This window comes from Dipteris shenzhenensis, chromosome 3 (genome assembly GCF_047967505.1).
Source record: "Dipteris shenzhenensis isolate YYH24624 ecotype China chromosome 3, Dip_SZ_1.0, whole genome shotgun sequence".
Classification (NCBI taxonomy): domain Eukaryota; kingdom Viridiplantae; phylum Streptophyta; class Polypodiopsida; order Gleicheniales; family Dipteridaceae; genus Dipteris; species Dipteris shenzhenensis.
The window spans coordinates 6,464,553-6,488,521 of NC_141598.1; the positions used below are offsets into that span (position 1 = coordinate 6,464,553).

At 41.0% G+C, this 23,969-nt stretch overlaps 1 protein-coding gene across 1 annotated transcript; it reads left to right on the top strand.

Annotated features, from left to right (window-relative positions):
- The first annotated feature begins 20,548 nt into the window (after nt 1-20,548).
- On the top strand, nt 20,549-22,143 carry LOC147903286 (isoaspartyl peptidase/L-asparaginase 1-like). Its single transcript, XM_087372474.1, has 4 exons — nt 20,549-20,820; nt 20,970-21,203; nt 21,290-21,367; nt 21,520-22,143. Exons 1-4 carry the CDS (start codon nt 20,659-20,661, stop codon nt 22,021-22,023), a joined length of 978 nt encoding a protein of 325 aa, XP_087228600.1. The 5' UTR covers nt 20,549-20,658; the 3' UTR covers nt 22,024-22,143.
- Nucleotides 22,144-23,969: the final 1,826 nt, after the last annotated feature.

The window sequence follows — 23,969 nt, forward strand, 5'->3', positions numbered from 1 at the left end:
ATGCCAAAAACCAGCACGATGGTCTCTCTAAGCCAACCTATGATTTGCATGGGCTGCGGGCAAAGAAGCGGCAAAAGGCTACATGATGACAGGTGGTCAAGCAAGAGACTACATACGGCGGTGTTTAGAATGATAGATTGCGTCTAATTATTACGGTAAGAACCAGCGCGGTGGTCTCTCCAAGCCAACCTTCAATTTTAATGATCTGCATAGGTGTGTGCCCAGTGACAGGTGGCAAAGCGGCAGCAAAAGGTTGCATGATAAAAAGTAATCTGGCGACATATGCCAGAGACTATGCTACATGCAGCAATGCAGAGATGCCATGTGTCAAGATGCTATGTGGTGTTTTGAACAAATAGATTGTGTCTCATTATTACACCAGTGCACCTTCATGACGTTGAGAAAATTTTTTACGAGAGCACCAGTCCGCATAAAATTCAAATATTCAGCTAGAAGTGCATCGCGTCACGGTCCCAAAATGGCCCTAAGAATAGTTCATGATTGGCTACACCCAAGCTAACGTTGACCTAGAACTATGTGCCTACTTTGTTTGATAACTTCTTTCCATAGGTAATGTATAGATTGTCAATTTTCAATTTTAGATAGATGAGCTTTCCATCTTTGTATGCCATTTGTGTTTCAGTTAATAGACATTTTTAATGAGATGACTTTTTGATTTACAACTCAGGCCTGCTTTGAGAATGCGAACACCTGATGAAGAGAGAGAGAAAGAGAGAGGAGGGGGGGGCATTGTTTGTTATGCTCAAGGATAAGGGGTAAAAGCTATCCACATCATAAGGTGTGTGCGTGCATGTGTGTGTGTGTGTGTGTGTTTAGGTTAAAAAGTCCCATCAATAATTGAGCCATACAATTAATTCCATCAATTGGATAAAAAGTTAAAAAAAGGTAAACATATAAGGAAAAAATGTTTGAGACACATAAGTTAAAAAATGCAACTAGAGTTTGCAAAAATTTTGATCAAAGTCAAGAATTTTTTAATAATATTGAGTTTGACAAACATAATATTGAAAAAAGATGTCGAATCCTCAGGCAGTCCAGGTTGTAAGATCGGGGTCCACTTACCTACCACCATCCAAACAAACTAGGTGTTAGAACATCATAGTTACGTTTGGGTAGACAGGTAATGCATGTTTTCTTGGCTTGTTATTGCTTTACCTAGGAATATAGACAACCATATGGATTCTTAAGTCACAAGTGGAGTAAAGTGCAAATGAGTGCATGGGTTAAGAAGAGATTAGAGGAGGTATGGGATGATTAGTGGGCTTGGTATGTGGGGTGGTTCAAAAGAAAGTGTTAAGGGAAGATTTCACAGGGGTACATAAAAGAATAATTCATAGTTGGAAAAGTATTCATGTGTGTGTGTGTGTGTGTGTGTAAAGAAATAAGTGTCTATGTGTGTGAGATACATTTACTAATCAAATTTATTGTGTGTGTGTGGCCCACCCCCAACCCAGAGGGTAAGACCACATGGTGGGGAGTAAGCCCACCATGTGGAACTTACTCCCCACCTACTGATAATAAGTGAATAAAAGTGGATCTGTATGATAAGTATCAAAATGAAAAAATAATGCCAATAGTAAATGCGTAAACCACTTCTGCAAAATAGATATAAAAGTTAGTAAAAAATAAGGTGGATCACAACATGACTAGGGATTATCCATTCTAAAGAATTATCCAATGGATGTGAATTAATTGTATGGCACTAGCCCCCAACCAAAGGCTAGTTGGGAAATCAAAGTGTGTGTTTAGATTAAAAAGTCCCATCAATAATTGAGCCATACAATTAGTTCCATCAATTGGATAAAAAGTTTTAAAAAGGGAAACATATAAGGAAAAAGTTAAAAAATGCAACTAGAGTTTGCAAAAATTTCAATCAAAATAAAGAATTTTCTAATAATATTGAGTTTGACAAACATAATATTGAAAAAAGATGTCAAATCCTCAGGCAGTCCATGAGGTCGGGGTCCACTTACCTACCACCATCCAAACAAAGTAGGTGTTAGAACATCATAGCTACATTTGGGTAGATAGGTAATGCCTATTTTCCCTGGCTTGTTTTCACTTTACCTAGGAATATAGACAACCATATGGATTCTTAAGTGAAGTTTAAGTCACAACTGGAGTAAAGAGCGAATGAGTGCATGGGTTAAGAAGGGATTAGAGGAGGTATGGGACGATTAGTGGGCTTGGTATGTGGGGTGATTGAAAAGAAAGTGTAAAGGGAAGATTTCATGGGGGTACATAAAAGAATAATTCATACTTAGGGAAGTATTCATGTGTGTGTGTGTGTGTGTGTAAAGAAATAAGTGTTTGTGTGTGTGAAATACATTTACTAATCAAATTTATTGTGTGTGTGTGCGTGTGTGTGTGTGTGTATGAGAGAGAGAGAGAGAGAGAGAGAGAGAGAGAGAGAGAGCCCTCTTTCGTGTGACTCTCTTCCCCATAAGTGTGTGTGTCTTCCCCCTCTTATCCCTGAGGTCCCCAAGGGATTCATAAGGGGAACCTTATGATATCATGAGTGTACAGTAGGTTTTTTTTTAAGATCATGCATAAGGTTATACATTAGGGGTGGGGGTGTTGGGATAAGTATGATCAAGGGCTTACTCTATGGTGCATGTGTGCATCTAGGGGAGTCACATGTGTGCTTGTGTGTGTTGTAAAGATACATCAAGTGCTATGATGTGTCTAGTGTGTGTCCTAAGTGATGATGTAAGCCAAAGGCCCCCACATGGGAGGTTCCTTTGATTTAGGCCAGTCCCACTGATGTAGGGACTGATTTCCACTGATGTAGGGGCCGATTGCCACTTATGTAGGGAAGGTATTACCTTCTCTCCTTTTCTGTAAGAGAGAGTCCTCTCTCTCACAATCCATAATAGAGAACTACATTTTGGTTTCATTGTGCTCTCACACCTCTTTCAAGATGCATCTATTCTATCCTACGGGATTCTACACTTGGTATCAGAGCTTTAGGTTCTAGATCTAGCCTAGCCTAGCATTAGATGCTCTCTCTAGCAATATCTTCTTATAAAGGTCTCTAGCTTGAACATGTCTCCCTCTTAATGGCATGGGGGGTCACTAAGGTATTTTCCATAAACCATGAAAGTCACTACAAACACATTGTTCAAAATTTTGGGACTTGTGTCAAGTCTAATTCAAGAGTTGGACTTAAGGAAAGTCCAAAAATGATGAATATTAAGCTAATGTGGTTTTTAAAGCTAGCTTTTAAAACCAAAGTTTTATGAACTTTAAAAACCAAAGTTTTGTGAACTTTAGAAACCAAATAGTTGCTAAGATTACAAAAATCTTTCCTACGATGGATACTATGCTGATGATGAATAATGTGCTAGTGCAATTTTAAAGATAATTTTTAAAACCAAAGTTTAGTAAAATAACCTAATACCTGCTGAGATATTCGTATGATTATCAAATACTATATTTTTTAAGATTAACCAAACATTTTCTATTATTAATCTATCTTATTTTAAAAATTTTACTTCTAGAGAAAACAATAAATAATGTTATGATTAAGCTAAAAGCAAAAATTATACTTGCTATAGTCAAAAAATTTCCATGGACACTTTACTTTCTATCATTTCATAAATAGTAGAAATATGAGAGGAGGAGAACTAAAATGAGTATGCGAGTAGAAATATGAGAGAAGAACTAAAGACCAGAAAAGATGGTGAGGATTTAAGAGAGGAGATGAAAATTGAACTGACTATGCGAGTAGAAATAGGAAAGGAGATCAGAAAGGAGATGAAGATAACATTAAAGACAAGAAAAGATAGATGAAAAAGGACATGCAAAATATTGGAATATAGTGGTTTAGAACTTGACTTGTATAATGATTATGCTTCGAGATATGAGACATTCCATATATAATTATTAAAATGAATTGAAAAACTTTCTATAACATTCTTAGCATAGGATATTCACAATTAAAAAAGTAGAACAACATTACACTTAAACTTACATTTAATAATTTTATGAGATAACATTTAAACTCTCGGGGGGTTCACTCATCATATGTAACCCTATCACTTGAGTTCAACAAAAGGATTTTTTTAATTTTTAAAATTTACAAAATTAATCTACATAAAGGAGTATTTTAAATAATTTTGGAAAAATTTACAGATTTGTATTGGAAAAGGGTACATTTTACTGAATGGTTTTAGCCCTAAACAATTGTAGATCCTCCTCTAAATGTTTGATCTCTGAAGATTCTTTTGATAAGACCTGTGGCTTCACTGAGAAAATTTTATTGAAGATCAACATGTAGTTATAGGCAACTCTCCACCCATAGCTATGCCCGTCCTCCGGCTCCACTACTAATGCCTTGGAAATCTGATGAGTCCTTATACTTCCCTATTTTTTTGATAGAAGATACTAACTTTTCGAGTGACCTGCCCATCATGACATATTAAAAAAACTTAGTGTGTCTCCTTCAACTCGGCATGTGACATCAAAATGCTGGAGGAATCTTGTTGGATCGCCTCGACCATTGTATTTGCGAAGTTGGAGTTTGCCCAGGGGGTGCCTGCCTTATTTGTTATTGTTGCGGCCAAAATTGTTACAAGGGTTAAAGAAATTATTCCACTTCGAGTTCAAGGTCACCATCATTGCGACGACGATCTGCCATGTCGTGTCATGGAGGAGTCAAAGGGATTGGCCGAATTTCAAGGGGGGAATTCGAGACAGAAGTTTGTCGGAGGCGTTGGCCAGACCATAGTTGCATGCAGATTTGACCAGAGGTGTAACAGGTTCCTCTTCCACAAGTGCGACTGGTGATGTAGGTCTGTTAGGGGGGTTAGAGATGCATTAGTATAGTAGGGACCATCGTATTAATAATGTGCCTAGGATTGTCCCACACGAGTAGGGAAATGTGTTGGTGCAGATCGGAGGTCACGATGGAAATTTATGAGCGAATTAGTGCAAAAAGGGGCCCACATGGGGGCGTGAATTAGCAACTATTAGGGATATTGAAATGGTGTGCAATGGGTTGGAAAAACTCCTCGTAGCATGGTGTTTTTGTGTGTGAAACGGTGGTTCAAACAGGGTTCAGTTTGGCTGCCAAACAGACGAGTTACGAAGGGTTACATGTGGGTTACAATGAGGCCCTTTTTTCTTGGGAGGGTTCCTTTGGCCAAAAGTGTGGTCCCTAAAGTCTAACTGGGGTGGACTAACTGACCTAGGGTTGATTAGTCTAACTAGCCAATTATTATCTAGTTACTCTAACTATTAGTTAAACTGACTGTTAGTTACACTGATCTAACCTAACTATAATACTAATTGTGCTAGTTCCACTAACTAGAAAGTTAGTCTAACCTAACCTATCCCAATTGATCTAACCTAGAAGGAGTTAATCTAACCTACTATAGTTAATCTAACCTAATGTTGTTTAGCTAACCTAAGCATAGTTAATCTAACCTAACCTAACTATAGTTAGATTAATCTAGGTTAGTATTTGGTTAGGGTTAGGATTGCTTTTTTTTTAAAATTAAATTTAATTAAACAATTTTAGAGAGAGGGGGGGGCTTGCTGGAGATGGTCGTCGCCGCCGCTAGTCGAGTGAGAGGAGAAGGGGTGTGGAGGTGAGAGGGAAGGGGGAGTCGGGGAGGTGTATGGAGGAGGAGTGGTTTGTGAGGGGGCGAGTCAATTGACAGGCACCGGGAGCGGTGGCGCGGGGAGGGCACTATCGGCAATGGCATGGGCGGAGCAGCGCCTGGAGGGCGACGAGGTGGAGCAGCAGTGGTGGTGAGGCCAACAGGCTAGCGACAAGGTCGATGGAGCAGCGATGGTAGTGCGGCGATGAGGCCAACAGATTGGCCATCGAAGTAGCAGTAGCGGCGAGGCCGACAGAACTGGCAAAAGGGTCGATGGAGCAGGCGACGCAGCCAATTGGGCGATGGAGGTAGGTGCCAGAGAGGCATGCATTGGAGGCAGGGGGCCGACGGTTTTGCCTCCACTAGCTAGCTTCACCTGCAGGGGGGTGGAGAGGGCGAGGGGGGGGTGGAGAAGGGGGGGGGAGAGGGGGGGGCGAGGGGGGTGGAGAGGGGGGGGTGGAAGAGGGAGGGGGGAGTGGAGGGGGGGATGGAGGGGGCGGGGGGGGGGAGAAGGGGGGGTGGAGAGGGGGGGGGCGGTGGAGGCGGGAGGGGGTGGAGGAGAGGGGGGTGGTGGAGGAGGGGGGGGGAAGGGGGTGGAGGGGGAAAGGAGGGAGGGGGGTGGTGGAGGGAGAAGGGGTGGTGGTGGAAACTTGACAAACAGAAAACTTTGACAAAAATTCAAAGGAAGGAGGAGATGGTCCCCTGCAACGCTCTCCCAAGTCTTTCTCGATGTAACAGGATTGTTGAGGGCTAATGGACGGTGGGTGGATGGCTAGGTTATCTTTGTGAGAAGGGCTCAAAATAACTCACCGATGAGGTTGGGAGTAGGGTGGTGGGCGATGGAGAGGGAGGAAGGTCTTGCGTAGGGCTTGGAATGGGGAAGAGGATGGAGGCTGGATGTGGAAGAAGAAGAATGAGGGGGTGGAGTGGGTTTTTATAGGAATGGGTTTAGGGTAGGGTTAAACCCTAAACTCTTCCCGGGCCATAACTTTTCATGGTTAACTCAGATCGCTCTTCTATAAAAAGGTGAAATGTTTGAAATTGTGAGCTCTACACATTGGTTTCCATTTTCAAGTGGCTTCTTTTTAAGAAATAAATAAAATTTCTTAAGGTAGTAACCCAAGGTTGATGCTTGGGGTTGATATGTTTGGCTAGAGTTAGAGAAAAATGTTACTCTCCTTGCCCTTGAGTGCTATGTTCATGAAAGTTCATGGTAGTTCATTTTTAACACATACTTGCATATGTTTACTCGTTACTTGTGATGCTAGTCTCCCTGGCAATGGTGCCAAATGTTGGCTCTTTCCCATGGCTTCCACAGGAAGAGTAAGGTTTTCTCAGTATGCAGGGTTCCGAGGCTTTTTGTCACCTACAGATATATCGGTGTCATTTTTTGTAGTATAAGTGTAGCTTAGGACCTCGGGTCATATTCCGGTGAGAGACGTAGGCTTAAGTGTGGTAAGCAGACATAGTGCATGCATGTGTGAAAGGGACGTGCATCATCATGATTGGGGTAATGAAGGCTTTCGCCTTCATTGAGGGTTGAAGGGTTAAGGAGGAGTTTGAGGGCTAGAGGGAGGTTCAGGGTTTATAATGAGGTTCCAAGGTTTAGAAGGAGTTCAAGGTTTAGAAGGAGTTCAAGGTTTAGAAGGAGGATCCAAGGTTCATGGTAGAGTACATGGCAGAGAACTTGTCTCCCTCGTAGATCATGGAGGTCAAGGGTTGAAGGACTAAGGGTTTAGGGGGAGCATAGGAGTGGGAGAGGAAGAAGGTGTAAAAGCAGAAGGGAGGAGGAGGAGGGAGGAGAAGGGAGGAGGAGGACGGAGGAGAAGGGAGGAGGAGAGGGAGGAGAAGGGAGGAGGAGGAGGGAGGAGGAGGAAGGAGGAGAGGGAGAGGAGGGGCTGCAAGGTTAGAGGAGAGGGGAGGAGGAGTTGCAAGGTTAGGACATGCTTTTGGATGTGGAGTGCAAGGAAGCATGGACACTTGGAGACAATTGCTTGGAATACCAAAGTAGAACTCAACACAATGCCCCAAAGAGTGTGGGCTTCATTCCATTATGGGTTATTTATACAAGTTGGAGAGCTTCTCTCTTTGCATGTAGGAATTGTAAGACATTCTCTCTCTACATTGTAGAACTTGCTTCTAGGATGTGCATATAGAAGTTGCATGTTGCATGTAGGAGTTGCATGTTGCATCTAGGAGTTGCATGTAGAACATGCATGTAGGAGTTGCATGTACAAACTACATGTAGGAATCGTAGGTAGAACTTGCATGTACTACTTGCATGTTGAAGATGCATGTTGAGCATTCCTAAGAGAGATTATTCCTAGCCTTATGCAAGTATAAGCGGAGCTTTGCTACTACTCTATACACACATTCTGTGCTACGTAAGTCCATGTTGGCAGAGAGACAACATTGAGGGTCCAGCTTGCTATAATTTTATCTTTCACCTTTTGGCATATACACATCCTCAACAACAATTGGTTTGGGATGACACCATGCTTCATCTCTAAACTTCACATCTTGACTCTCATATACTTGTCTAGTGATGGGATCATAATGTTTATGTCACTTTCTCTCATATGGGTATTCCAAAAACACACATTTTATAGCCCTTAGCTCCATCTTCTTCGTTACCTTGTTTGGCACATGCACATAAACATAGCCAAACAAACACCTTTAAATATGCCAAGGTTGTCTTATACCCATAAAGCTTCTCAAAGGGTGTCATCCAATTTGTGGCATCCCTGGGTGTTCTATTCATAATATGCACGTCCGTATGCAAGGTTTCAGCCCAAAAAATCAAGGGCATATTCATTTCATTAATCATGGATCTAGCCATGTCACCAATCACCCTATTCTTCCTTTTTGCAATGGAATTTTATTGGGGAGTATATCTACAAGTGATCCATCTCTTAATGCCTTGGTCATATAAAAACTCATTAAATTCATAGGACATGTATTCTCAACCATTGTCTGTATAAAAGCACTTTATGTAACACCCAAGCTCCTTCTCTATCATTCTCTTAAATTGGAAAAACATTTGAAAGGCATCACTTTTAGCTTTCAAAAAATAAACCCGTCATCTGGCTATAATCATCTATAAATGTGATATAGTATATCTTGGTCCCTCGAGTGTTGCATTGTTTGTAGGCCCCCAAATATCCAAATTGAACTATTGCCAAAGGGTTCTTACTCATTATTCCCCTTTTTGGAAATGGCAACCTTGTTTATTTGGAAAATTGACATGCGGGGCATACGTGGCTAAAATCTAAATGGCCAAATATAGGCATCCCTCTCACCAATTCTTTGGTTTGCATCTCCTTCAAGCGTCTATAGTTAATGTGCCCAAGCCTCTTGTGCCAAAGTTCAACCTGTTGATCTTGTTTAGGGGCACTATTGGCATACATGCCTTGTTGTAAATAGGGCTTTCCTACATCAAATGTGAATAACTTTCCTCTCTTTTAACCTTTGGCAACAATCTTGCCCACTTTGCCATTATGAAACTCCTACACAAAGCATCCAAACTTATTAAAATGCACTTGATAGTTTTGATCAGCCACTTGACCAATAGAAGCAAGATTTTTTGTAATTGTGGGCACATATAAAACATCTTCCAATGTATTCTCCACACCATACTTATCCCTCAAGGGAATATCACCAATATGAGTAATCTTGTGCATAGTATCATCCCCTGTAGCAACAAACTCCTTATCAGGCATCTCATCCTTCTAAATGAACCTCTCACATGATGCATCATATGATTCATGGCTCCCGAATCTATGAACCAATCATCACTAAATGAATGCACTTGCATGCTACTCATAACATGCTCCATACTAAAGAGGTGAGTGCCATATTCATTCTCATGTGCATACTCTCTTCCACCAACATAATGATTGTATTGTGGTCTTCCACCATGCCCTCTATGTGTGGAATTATGCTTTGCATAAAAATCTCGCTCATAGTGCCCAAACTTACCAAAAAAGTGGCAGTTTCCAACTTGTGGAGTAGGAGTGGCTCTTCCTCTTTCACTAGGATTTCCCCCTTCCTCTTAGCATATAACCACTTCCTCTTTGGGCAAACTCATTTTGGTCCATATTGTTTTGATGGGCATATGAGACTCTCCCATAGCTTTGGGGGGGTCCACGCCGCCCTCTAAAATCACCTCTACCTTCTCGGTGATAAAACAAATTATCTCTTCCACTCCTTATAGAGCCTTTGAGCCCAAGATTTACCTCTTCTGTCATGCATAATGCAACCTGCTCCTCAAAATCAGGCATAGTGCCTTGCATGGAAATAGAAGTGTCCAATGATTTTTATTGAGGGCCCAAACCATACCAAATTGTCATCTTCTACATTGCAATTTATAGAGGCCAAGTCTTTTGTAATTTGCCTTATCTCAGCCACATTGTCCATGAAACTTCTATTTCCTCTCCACATTCCATGGAGCCTCTACTTGAGCTGAATTTTTCCTGCCTTTGTGCTTGTACCATAGAATTTGTGAATGATGTCCCAAACTTCTTTAGGTGTACTAGCCTTCTTAACGTGAGGGATGAATGTATAAAAAATGCAAAGAGATATCCAATGCAATACTTTTTCTTGATTTTTCCACCCATGTTTTGTACTCTAATTTGGACTCATCCATTGGGTCATACCATGGAAACTTTGGGCATTCATCTTGGCCTATAATTAATCCCAAAAAACCTTTTCCCATGAGAAAATTCTCCATTTGATAGGACCACACGCTATAATTATACTTGGTCAATTTTTCACCCACTATTTGGGTTACTTATGAGGTCTCAGAGCCATGCTTGATTCACAAGCCGTATGCATACACTTGCTTCCAAATGCAAGTCAATAAACCAAAGCTTCTAGCACTTTTCAGTATTTTCTAGGATCACTCACATCAAGTGAGATATATGGCATCCAAATCTGAGAATCTACCCTTCTCTCAAGTGCTCAACCTTGCTCTATTTTTAGGCATCCAAGAGCTTAAATTTTGGGCATCAACTAGTCCACTTTTGGACATCAATCCAAGTATGCATTAATGCACTTATGGCTTTTCCCACTTTCTATAAATGTGGGTATTTAAGCATCAATCGGCCATCAAATGCTTTCCAAGCTTGCACTTGCAATGATTTGCCAAATTGTAATTTATCCCTCCTTTTTGGGCATCAAACACATCCAATTTTGGGCATTCATGCCCTCATATGCATGCTCCCACTCAAATTTACTAGTAGAACATGATTTCAAGTGCTCTAATGCATCACACTTCACCAACCAAGCATTCAAGCTTCCGATATCATGCACTTCCTTGTCTCAAGATGCAATTTTTTTATTTTTCAAGTGAATCCCTGTAAACAAGTCCTACCCCAAATGGCAAATTCTTCCATCGTGTATTCCACGGGTATCATGCCAATTTTTTGCAAGGTGAAATAGCAATAAGTTGCCATCCTTGATATCACACAGAATGGGCATGAACCTTGTCAAATAACCTCAAGTCTGCTTCCAAGTATTAAACGCCCTTCTTTATTCTCTATCAAAGATTAAGTGGGTGTCCTTGTTTGTGATTTGAAAATAAAACACATCAACTTTTGTGTGAAGCCCGTTAATGTAAAGAAAGAGGGGACTATATATGTAAGGGCTTTTTAAGGTGTATTTACACCCACTTTCCATGCAAGACTTTCAACCTTCTGCCAAAATGACTCTTGGGCTCACACAAAGTCAGAGCACCTTGGAGAGGGCGACGTGATGCAAATGCATCCCCAACAACTTTGACCAGTATTTCTTTAGGCTTCCCTACATGGACTTTTACTTAAGAACAGCAGAAGTAAGATTATGCTGGTAGAGGGAGTCTCCATGCATTATGTTGCTTACTGCTCGTTTGCACACTTGCTAGAAAATCAATTTACTCAATTGCCTAAAGCTCATCTATACATCCACAAGATTTTTGGTTCCCCTCCCTCTTGTTTGTTGTGATGTCTGCTCTCTTGCATTAGGCTCACTCTATTGCTTCAAGCTCATGTGCTTGCATCTCTTACACATTTTCTTTATGCATTACTTCTATTGCTCTCTTTATCAACCTCTAGTTTTTGATACCTCTCCAGATCTATATTGATAGGTATTAGTTTAGTGTGCTTAGAGAAACAATCCAAAGGAAGTTGCAGCCTGAAAATGTCTCAAATTTTGCTCATGTCCATTGGTTGCTCCAAAAAACTTGAAATTGATTGAAAATTTGACTATGTACACTTCAATGTTACCAAAGTGAATGAAGAGGAGGGCATATGCAGAGTTTCAGATTGCCATAGTCACCCACAAAGAGTGTTAACCCACTATAGCCAATAGCTTCAAATAAACCGCTTAACTTTGTGAAACCTACAGATTAACACACAACAGCTTGCTATACAAGCTTCTTCATCTTACACTCATAGGTCTATTAATTGCCTCTCTAACTGATCATTTACTGGCATAAAATCTACTTGTGCAATACCTTCATATTCAAGCAGGTACTTAAGCACTGGCAGAGGTAAATCATTGATCAGGTGGTTGTTGGCACCCCAAGGACTATGAATAAGTGGATTACTTCAAAGAGACGACATAGGGATCTTCAAGTATTTAGCCTGGTCTATTTCATAACAACTTAGAGATCTTTCCATAGTTCACTAGTTGTAGCTCTAGAATCATAACTTCACAAGAGAGAGCTACACACAAGACAATGCTCATGAAACCTTGCTTCTCATTACGAGGGAGAAGACTTCAATACATTCCTTACACCTTCTTACATTCTCCAAACAAGATGATCTCAAGGTCCATTTACATGGTGTCCTTAAAGATTTTGCATCATCTAACCACAGCTCACACTCTACATCCATCTATGTTCATCCATACAACACGTGCATATCACCTATGCACCAACAGTATCAAGTAGGTCTATGGCTCAATAGATAAAATAACAAGTTCAACTCACAAATGGATATTCTTAAATATGGCATTCTTCAAGTTATTATTTCTAAATGTATGACATCATGCTCATAGCCTACAATAATAGAGTTACTAGTATGGTATATTGTCTAATAATAACTACTTTAAGTATTCATCCTAGGAGAAAGAGCCAATATATCATCCCATGTAACATTCAACACACTAAACCCCTCCCCCCCCCCTTGAAACACCACCATAACAACCACCACCACCACAATCTTGTCATCACCCTCCATTGCTTTTATGATTCCATGGAGAAGACAAACTAGAAATGGTATTTGGACAAAAATGACTCTTTCAATCCTTCTAATTTGGTCATTGATAGCTTTTATGCTTTTCCTCGTTGAATAAAGGCAATTTGGAAATTTCCAAGTCAAGTTTTTGGGAAATCCTTTAGTACATTTACCCAAAAGTCCAAACAACCCCAAAAATCAAGGCTATTTAGGATTTCACCAATCAAAATTATCTCTAGTAGTGTAGTTGAATCTCAAGCCCAGTACTAGACACACTTTCCATTATGTCACTTTGATGCTAAGTTGCCTATAGCCCATGTGCATAACTTGACCAAGAATCTTTGACTGAGAATACTTTGACCAAGACCCCTTATTCAACATTTTGGAGACTTCATGCATGCACTTTAATAATGTATTACTGATTAGTGCAAGCTAGTTTCATGATTCTCCCCCCTTTGACCTAGGGGATTCACCAAGGAATACATTAACTAGTTATAAAAGGTCATTTGATGTGCCATCCATGAAACCTTCAACGAGCATGTTTTCCACAATGTCAATTTCATAACTCTATTAACCTTTTACTATGGAGCAATCTAGTCATGACCAAGAATTATCATTAACACCCTATAATGACAACTCAAATGGCAAGGGCATCCACATGCTTGGGCAACTACAAGCATTTACTTTCCCACAAGGATGCTCCAACTTTGTTGTATTTAGGGCTATGCCCACCTCTATCCTTGTGTGTGTCAATGTGGTGTGGGTGAGCTAGAGGGAGGGGGATAATTATCATTAGCAATTTTTTCTAAAGGACTCTTCCTAGTATTTTAAGCAGTTTTTGTTTGCTTTGAAAATATAGGCATACAATATTCATCATTTTTGGACTTTTCTTTGATCCAAACTTGAAAATATACTTTACATAGGTCCAAAAATGTTGAATAGATTGTTCATGGCAAACTTTTCAATTGTTTGATAGCTTCATCAAAATTTTAATAAATATTACAATTTTCAACCCATATAAATTAAGCATGGAGGAATCTGGAATGATAGTCTCATCAATTTTCATAAGGCAAATTTCAAAAGAAGCCACACATCCTAGATTTTCTATCCTATATCTAAGAATGTATTCCCACCTTTGCCAAAATGCCAAATGTGTGAAGAATGCCATAGAAATAAGGTATCCCAACCTTGGCAGCTGGATAGTTTACTCATGATCACTTGGCATAGAATGCTTAGATGGTGTTGGTGATTTTCACTTCATTGAGGGGCTTCTCCAAACACACTCCAATCAAAACACGATTATTGCCTTTAAGGCTCTGAGAAGATTGCAGAATAGAAAATGCAAAGGCTGTCTCTTTTGTAGCACCCAAGCAAACTCATCAGCCAAATGGACCAACTCGACAAGACTCAGTGTAGCAGACGCCGGGAAGACCAATGTAGGACATGCTGCAAGGCACCTATGTTGGAGCACTTCAAGGAGGTGAAAGGAAGCCTATTCAAGACTCTCCAAGCCCCAAAACAATCGGCTTGGGAGCAGCTCATGCCAAAAGCAAAGCGTATCTTCAACAAACCGAGCGACACCTCAACTGAGTAGGAGAACCGATTGGGAAAGATTCTAGAGCAGATGGAAGCTCTTTTAAAGGTAAGCTTTCGACTGTAAAAGTTCACAACGGTATCCTCAATGATATGATGAAGTGGCTATGTTCATGTGCGGTAGTGGGATACATTCATGGCCCCTGCACCCCTGCTATGTTCCTAAAAGGATGGGTAAGGCATTTCTGGACACATAAAGTTCTAAACGTGACAAGTATCCATTTCTTGAGGAATGGGTACATTGTTTTTTTATTCAAAAAGCCAGAAATGGCGACGGAGGTAGTACAGAAAGGTACGTAGGTACATGGATGATTGAAATTCAACCTCTATCAGTCCAGCTAATGGAGCCTTCCTTTAGTCTAGACTCACCGTCGCCTTCAAAAGCCCCTATTTGGGTGGAATTCTCTGATCTACCTTTATCACTTTTCCCTCATATTGAAGCCCTTTGTCTCCCTCTAGGACAGTTTCTAGGACTAGAAACTGAGAGGTTTATTAGCCCCAAGGGCAACCTGTAGGCCTGTGTGTTAATGGATTTGGTTGTAGATCCTCCAAATGCTATACGTGTTTTAGATGGGGATGGAGCTGAGTTAATCCAAAAAGTCTTCTATAAAAATATTCCCAATTCATGTTTCCTGTGTGGTTTAGGTGAACATTTCATTAAGGATTGACCTTCTAGAGCTAATCACAGGAAGGAGGCACCAGTAGAGTCAAATCAAGTACCTCAACAATCGGAGAAGGTAGAAACAGAGGTCCCAACGGAAACCCGTCACCCAAAAAATAAAGAAGAAAAGACCGTAGGACAGAGACTCAAGAAAACAGATAGTTGAAGAAGGAGGTTTGGCTAGTGAGGAAAACATGGATGAAAGCTTAGGAGACGAGGAATTTGTGGCCAACACACAAAATCTTGAAACTCAATTGGAGCAAGCGGAGCACGCAGCTCTCTCACAAGAGGAGCAAGAGTTCACTGTGGTCAATGGGAGATGAACAATTCAACAAGAAAAAATACTCCTACTACAGAACACAGCAAGCTCCTCAAAGAAGATCTTGGCCGAGAGAGAAAAAAGTATGTCCAGGGGATTTGTCTTATAACCCCAAACCTGTCTTGTGAATTTCAAGAAGTCAAGAAATAAAAATTTCACCCAATGATGATGAACAAAACACAAGGAAATTTTTCTTTTCTTAGCATAAACGTTCAGGGGCTCTCCAATGATCTTAGGCCTCTAGTTGTAAAAAGATGACTGAGAACTAATAGACTCAAGCATGACTTCTTAGCCCTTCAAGAAGTCAAAATAGGAGGTGCAAAGTTAAGGTGGCAGTTAGATCAGATAGATGACAAGAGAAAGTGGATCATAACAAATCATGAAGAAGGAAGAGGGGGCGCAGCTTTGGGTATTATAAATCATCTAGCCCAAGATGTTGGTAACATTAACACAATTTTTGATAGCCACGGAGTTGGTGTGGACTTCATGCATCCAAATCTTTCTTGCCAAGTGTTTTCCATTTACGCTCCTAACTCCTTGAGAGACAGAATTTTACTTTGGGATAGAGCTCTTTTATCGGATAATGCCATTCTACTAGGTGATTTTAACATGGTAGAAAGCAGGAGTGACAGATGGAGCAGCCTGGGCAATGTTATCAAAGGATGTGAACTTATAGCTTGGAATTGAGTTAAAGATCAAGCAACTCTTGTGGATATCATAGAAGACACTTCCTTCACTTGGACAAATAATCAAATTGGAGTGCTACATAGGAAAGCCTGCCTTGATGGAGTTTACTGCTCTAGAAAGGTGTTAGATGAGACACTCCACCTCAAAAGTAGTGCATTAGCCACGCTTCCGCTCTCAGACCATAAACCCGTATGGGTTGAGCTGGATAAAGGTGAAGGGAAGATAACTAGATCTTGGTTCAAGGCCAACCCCTTCTTTTTTCAGTTGCCCTACGTTAAGGAGAAGGTAGTAAGGATTTGCAACAAAGCTTTTGGGGGCACAGCAAAAATAACAGAAAAATGGATCAGGGCTACAGATAGAACAAAGATCTTTTTGAAGGCAATAAAGCACAAGGTAGAAAAAACGAGTGACAAGAAAAAAAAATGGAAGACCAGATCAGCACTCTGGAGGGAGACTCCACTGAGCAGGATCAAGGATTGTTGAGAAAAGCCAAAGATAAGTTAAAAGCGGAAGCAGAGATCTCACCCAAGCAAGCAAAAGTATACACTCGTGAGTGGTGGGCAGGAAGAGCCGACAGAGCTAATGAGGACATGTTCAGAAGCCTTAGGAAGAAACATGCCAAAGAGAATTTAGATGCTTTATGGGTAGAAGGCAGACTGGTGCAAGATCATGAAGCAATCATAGAAGTAGTTCACACCCATTTCCAAAAATTAAAGGACCAAACCATCGTTTACTAACCATCCCAAGGCGTCTGTTGCTATAGCAAATAGAAGCGGAGCTCGAGGGCAACCTTGTCTGATGGATCTCTTTAGAGAGAAGGAAGGAGAGACTTTACCGTTGATCTCTATTTTCTCTCTGGCCTAACACAGTAGGAGATCTACAAACGAGGTAAAGACCCGGCCCAACCCCCAAGTCCTTTAGTGACGATAGAATAAATCCCCATTCCATCCTATCATAGGCTTTGTCAAAGACCACTTTTAGGAAACAAATGTCCTGCTGGGTGTCTTCTGCAAGTTCGAGCCCTTCCCAAAGAGTCAAGATGGCTTCCAGAATATGCCTACCCTGTATGAATCCCTTTTGTTACTCTCTGATCCAAGCCTGCATCTTTGGCCGCAATCTAATGGTGAGTGCTTTTGCAAAAAATTTGTAATTGCAGTTCAGCATTGTCAGTGGTCGCCAATTCTTGAGTTCATCCTTTGGACCCCCTTGGGTATTAATTTTATCATTCCTGTATTAATCCTTGGGTCCAAAAAACCAATTTTTTAGATTCTTTCTAGAGCATTAATAAATAGGCCCCCATAGTATCCCAAAAAGTTTGATAAAACTCTACCGCGGTAATCCATCTTCTCCTGGCATCTTACCCTTTCACATTTCGTCTATCGTCTCTTTTAACTCTTCTAGGGAGAGGTCCATGTCTAGAAAACTACTATCAAAATTGGATACCTTTTTTCCCCTGACCCATCTGCATCGAGGGGCCCGCTGCCTCACTTTTTTATGAGTAAAGGCTGCAAGGAAATTAAAAAAGGAGAAGTCTTCGAACTCTTAGGCATCCCCATGGGTTTTGGATGCTCAATGAAAGATAGATGGGATTGGGTAATTGATCGACTTAAAGACAAGATAAATAGATGGCAAGGTCTCCAACCAATGCTAGCTAGAAGGGAGCCTACGGGAGCCTACGGGAAAGATTTTGGTCCAAATTAATAGACTTTTCAGATCTTTCCTGTGGGGAGGGGATGTAGACCACCATAAGGTTGCCAAGGTAAAGTGGATTTTCTATACAATTCCAAAAGAACTAGGAGGTCTGGGGATAGTAGATGTGGGAAATTCTTCTGCTAGGTTTGTGGGACAGTGGATCTTAAAATGGTTGGAAGATCCAAGCTCAACTTGGGCCACACTGATACTTAGAAATATCAGAAGAGTCAAGCTTCATAGGTGCAAACATTGGCAAAACATCCCGATGGGTACGATTCTTTTTTGCAGAGAAGAATGTGTTGCTAAAGCATCCAACCTGTGGAAGGGTATGTGGGCAGCTTGGGAATCGATGAGACACCACATTAGATGGAAGGGGTTTTCAAGGAAGAACGGCACCTTCTGCACAAAGGATTTAATTTGGTTTTCTCTGATCTAGCCAGAAGTAATGTTACGAGATGAGACTATGAAAGATGCTCTAAGACTCAACAAAAAAGGAATCCGTATTTGGGAGGCCATGTGGAACAGAGAGCAAGGGGATTGGTTGGATAACAAAACTCTGATGATCGTTTCAACTTAATAGATTTGATGTATTGCTACTACAGGAGAGACAAAGACTATGCCACTATGGACCAGGGACTCTCTCTCCCGTGGATGGGCGAAAGATTGCAACCCTCTACCAAAGAATTTAGATGGGCAAGTCAAAATTAGTTACACTCAGTCCCTATTTGGGTTGAAGGACAAGAGGAACTGATTAAAAAGCTCAATCTGAAGTGGCACAAAAGAGATTTAGAAGAGGTGTGGACTAGAAGATTTACAAAAGTTTGGGATAAGGATGTCCTTGGGAAACAGTCATGCTTGCTTTGGCTAATTCTGCAGCAAGGAGTTTGGACAACCAAGCGAGCGTTAAGAATCGATCAAGGAGACGGTTTATGCAAATGGTGCTGCAGAGATTTTCAAGACATTCCTCACCTCTTCCTCAACTGTAGTTTCTCTAGATTTCTGTGGGATATGGACCATGGCGTACAAACATCTTGCCTTTTTTTGTTCAATTACACGTATCTGCTGTAGGAGACACTCCGAGTAGAGCCCATCAAACTGGAATGTCATTCGTAGTTCTGCTATTTGGACCATTTGGGTTCAAAGGTGCAATAAAGTTTTTAACAATGTTCATGTGGATGCTAATGAGGTTTTACTGAATTTATGGATGAACACAAGAACAAGGTGAAAACCTCCAGAAGATCAAACAACTCCATCTGTAGGTGTTAGAGTGTTTCAAGAAGGAGGAAAAGATGGCTAAAGATGAAGCTGCACTTCTGGCGCAAATGCAATCCCTGGTGGACAAGGAGACACCAGAGGATGAGGACCCCAACCATGCGCTACAACAACAATTCCAAGTAGCTACCCTCCAGACACCCGCAGCCAATTTGCCCGCCCATCCCCATAGCTCCCCGTTGCTTCTACCCTCTAAGACTCTCCCTGTTGCTTCTACCCGCTCTCCTACTGAGAGACCAACTTCGACTAGTTTTTTGGTGTGTACAATCGCCCTCTGTAAGCTCCCCGCAATCCTTTATACCCACCATCCGTGCAAGAAGCTTTTAAAAGACCGGTGTCTAGGTTCGACCCATCAAGTGCCACGTACAAGATTATGCATGAAGAGACGACTTGTCCTGAATCCACTTCTAAACGCAAAACAAAGAACAGTTGCCCCCATCCTTTCATCCCAGGGATGATTGTGCTCAAAGTTACTTCACGTTTCGTGCCAAAAGAGGAGCCTCTGGAAGAGGTAAAATGATTCATGACGATTGCTCAGCGTTCCCTCTTACATCTACTCTATTATAGAGCTACCGCTTCAGCTGTTCTGACTCACTATTTTAGTTTCTGCAACGGTTGCCTTAACGGTTTTGTTAGCTACAGCATTTCAGCTGACATGCAGCAGTAACTTTTTAGTACTTCGAATATCTGGTTAAGTATACCCTCCATTGTATCTCACAAGGGTATGTTCTAAGAAGTTCTATAACTTGACTTGACATTTTGATATTATTAATATAAACCCTCATTTTGGGGGGGGGGGGGAACATGATGATTAATGAAAAAGGCCTCTCCAATGTACATGTAGCTCAAAAAAAAATAAAGGACAAGTCTGTATGCTAGATAGGATGCGCACATGCCTAGTGTTTCCTATCTTATCCTAAACTTTTTAGCTCAAATCCTTGTCGCCTCGGTAAATTTCTTAGTTCAAATACTTGTCACCTTGGTACAAACCAAGTAACCATGCAACAACGTTCAACTTAGGCCTAGTGATTCCTTCACCTAGATAGTTGAATGTCCATAACCCTACCGAAGAAAATAAATTTACCACATCGTGTGGAGATGGAGGCCTCTTTTATAGTGGCTATTTCACCGCCTGTGGCATAGAGGCTAGCTACATAGCAAGATGCAGTGTGCAAAATGCAAGATGCAAGTTGCAAGTCTGAATCGATTGACTTTGGATGCCATTGTTTACGAGTGAGTGCCTTGCTTTGCTTGCCTAGCAATGAGTGGCAAACTTCTTCTAAGATTCTTGAATGGTGCATCTAGTGGCACAACCCCGTGGCTCAGTAAGACGATCACACTAGGTAGTAGCGTCGTGGCAATCCCTTTCAAGCAACTAGAGCCTACATTGCTTCGAGGTTTATTTCGTAGCGAATGCGAATTGTTACTCCGATGCAAAAGTGCATGTGCCAATCTATCTCCAATAAGCAACTCAGGCGTGGTTAGGTAACTCCAAATTGGGTAACTCCACAAGCCAATGTGAATTTGAACTTGCCCTTTGAGAATCCTTCTTTTCGAGGTTTACGTTCTTGTGGAGGAAGCAGAGAGTGGAGAGAAATGGGGTGGGCAATCGCACTTCACGGTGGAGCTGGGGCCATTCCTCAAGAGATGTCGGTCGAGCTCAAGCAGACTGTCGAGTCTTCACTCCAAGAATGCCTTCACATCGGGGTCTCGGCATTGCAAGCATCCCGTTCGGCTCTGGACGTTGCAGAGCTCGTGGTAAGTGAAAAGTCTTAATCCTTTTGGCCACGGCTGCACAGGCTGCTTCTCCAACTCGGAAATTATCTAGGTTGCTTACAACCGAATTCGGAGGCTCGATCTTCTGCCCTCGGATGTCTAAATATAATCGCTCTGTAAATCGAGAATAGGTCAGGGCTCTCGAAAACAACCCTATCTTCAATGCGGGGAAAGGCTCTGTCTTGACTACAAGCGAAACTGTTGAGATGGAGGCGTGTATTATGGATGGGGTGACTCGGCACTGTGGAGCAGTTTCTGGTTTGTCGACCGTGGTGAATCCCATCTCGCTGGCAAGGTTGGTAATGGAGAAGACCCCTCACATCTACCTGGCGTTTGATGGGGCCGAAGAATTCGCAAGACAACAGGTATCACCCATGGAGCTTACAGTGATGGCTATCTATTTGAGTCGATTTGCAAATTTTGTGTTAGGCGCTTGATGTGTGATTTGCAGGGCGTTGAATTGGCTGATCCTAGTCATTTCATCACTGAGAAAAGGATCGAGCAAGTTCGAGCAGCCCGCAGTAAGCAGGTGTGTGTGCGTGTGTATTGTAATTGCACAGTCGTTAACTACACACATAAAACACACAGATGTTTCATTTGATCATTAGTTTGTTTCTACTGAGGATATTACTTAGGCTTGCACTCGTCCATGTCTTTGATCATTAGTTTGTTCTATTACAGATGGATTCAAAGCCTGCTGAAAACCCAGCAATTCACTCTAATGAATATACAGCTGCACCTGCAGTAGGGAACAAAGCAGCTTTCTCTGACAATAACGTTGGTGGAGAGACAGTTGGTTGTGTCGTGGTTGACAAACTCGGGCACTGTGCAGCAGCCACGTCGACTGGTGGTTTCACCAATAAAATGGTAGGTAGAATCGGGGACACACCCATTGTAGGGGCAGGAAACTACGCTAATCACCTTTGTGCAGTGTCTGCTACTGGAATAGGAGAGTACATAATTCGAGCCACTGTAGCTCGTGAAGTGGCAGCAATTATGGAATATAAAGGGGCTTCTCTCACTGAGGCTGTGGATGAAGTGATTGAAAGAAGGCTAGAGAAGGGTACAGGAGGACTTATTGCAGTCTCAAGAACTGGGGACTTAGCAATGGCATTCAACACGACAGGAATGTATAGAGCAGCTGCCGATGAGAGTGGCCACTCTGTAATTGGAATATGGCATTGACGATATGCTTTGCCATTTGTGTGCCCAAGTATACCAATGAAGGGTAATTTGAGAATTGTTAGCAATCGAGACCATATTATTAAAATAAAGATTTTAGACACTTCATTATTAAAAGACTCATTATAATCTTGGTTCATGACTAAATGTTTCATTTGAAAGACCCCTGTTTTTAAATTGAGATATTTTGAGCTTTTCATGTTTCTTTTTTTCTCCCTTAAGGCCTTTTGCATTATAAACTGGTGATAGTTATTGCTTGTCCCACGTTGAACTCACATCTATCAGATGCCAGCGATCATTGTTTACTTTATGGAACTAGTGACTCGTGTGTTCTGTTTATTTGACTGCAGCTGTATTACCCTGGCAGAAGCTATGTTGATCAACCTTTCTAACGTTAACGCCCTTATTGAGCATTGAATTGTTCACATTTTCACCAGGAAAACAAGGAACCAGACCCTTCACAATAAGTTAACCTGGATTCTCAAATTGTTGAAACAAAGGAGCTTGACTGAGAACTAATATAAGGTAAATAGAACGTCTTTATGATGGACCCAACAAAGGATTGTAGAGGGCTTGAAGCTAATCTGCAACTACAACCTGGCATACAACGATCCTGTATGGTCATTGTTTTGCCCCTAAGAAAAACATTGATGTCCTCTTTGAACTCTAGCTTAACGATGACTCCAAAGCTCCTCCATCAATAACATTTTTCCAGCAACATGCCAAAGAGGCAACTTGAGTAATAATTAAGCACTTGGATCAACACATAATGCATTTTCAATCAATGCATACTGTGTATTTACTTCTAGCTTTGCCACAGTTACTTCTAGCTTTGCCACAGGTGTTGCCTCCAAACGACATCATCCATTCTCCATCAACATGTAAGGAGGCAACCTAAGTAATAATTGAGCATTTTAATCAACGCATAATATTACTGCAGGACTAAAAGAAGGCAACTTTTGAAAGGGCAACATGCTTTGTCGGATTTTCTACATGAAAAGGACTTAAATGCATGCATAGAAGAACCAAGTGAAATCATTAAGCCCTAGTTGTTTAGAATGATTCAAATGAGTTAATTCATTAAGTCCAACAAGGCTTTTGGAACTTGGGACTCTTGAATTGTGAAGGGTTGGACTTGTGAAGATTTGTGCTTCAAGATTAGAGTGTTTACATCAGACACACATAGATGATGGCATGAAAGCTGATATTATCAAAATTTTATAGGAGCTCTTGTGAGATATCTAGATGGACCACCATATTCCTTCATCAATGTCTTGTATTATAATGATAGATACAAATTGACAAGTTTCAAGCATAAAAAAGAAGGAATACAAAAAATCTAACTATTTAAAAAAGAGGAGATGTTGGCCCGACATGATGATAGTTGTCAATTTGTCCCAAATGTATAACATATATAGCCCCACCAAGGGAGCATACTAGCTCATCTCTAATCCACCCATTTGTTTTGGCTCACTATTGTTGATCAACCTATGCTTTTAGATTACTATTTTGAGAGCATATCTTTAAAAAATTTAACTTACTGTGAAGAGCCATTTGTTTTTGCTAAGAATACTATGGATGCATGAATATTTAGTTTAACCTAGGAGACAAATTGCAAGGACTAATCGTGTCACCTTATTTAAGAAGAGGGTTAAGAGCCATTTATTTTTACCAAGAATACCATGGTTGCATATGTTATTGAATAGTGAGTCTAAACTAACGAGATAATTTCAAGGATTAATGACATCATCTTACTTGAGAAAGGGCTTCACACAATTGACTTGGAAAGTAATTTCATGGGAATCAAGCATGGAGGAAGAAGCAAGAGAGCAAGTAGCTATTACACCACAAAAATTCTTGTGAATTGAGACATTATATAAGTCTTACAAGGCAATTGCTTGATTGATGGGAATCAAGCATGGAGGAAGAAGCAAGAGAGCAAGTAGCTA

Coding starts and splice junctions, on each gene's coding strand:
- LOC147903286 (XM_087372474.1), top strand. CDS start 20,659: ATGGGGTGGGCAATCGCACTTCACGGTGGAGCTGGGGCCATTCCTCAA. Junction 20,821..20,969: donor TGGACGTTGCAGAGCTCGTG/GTAAGTGAAAAG, acceptor AATCGAGAATAG/GTCAGGGCTCTCGAAAACAA. Junction 21,204..21,289: donor AAGAATTCGCAAGACAACAG/GTATCACCCATG, acceptor TGTGATTTGCAG/GGCGTTGAATTGGCTGATCC.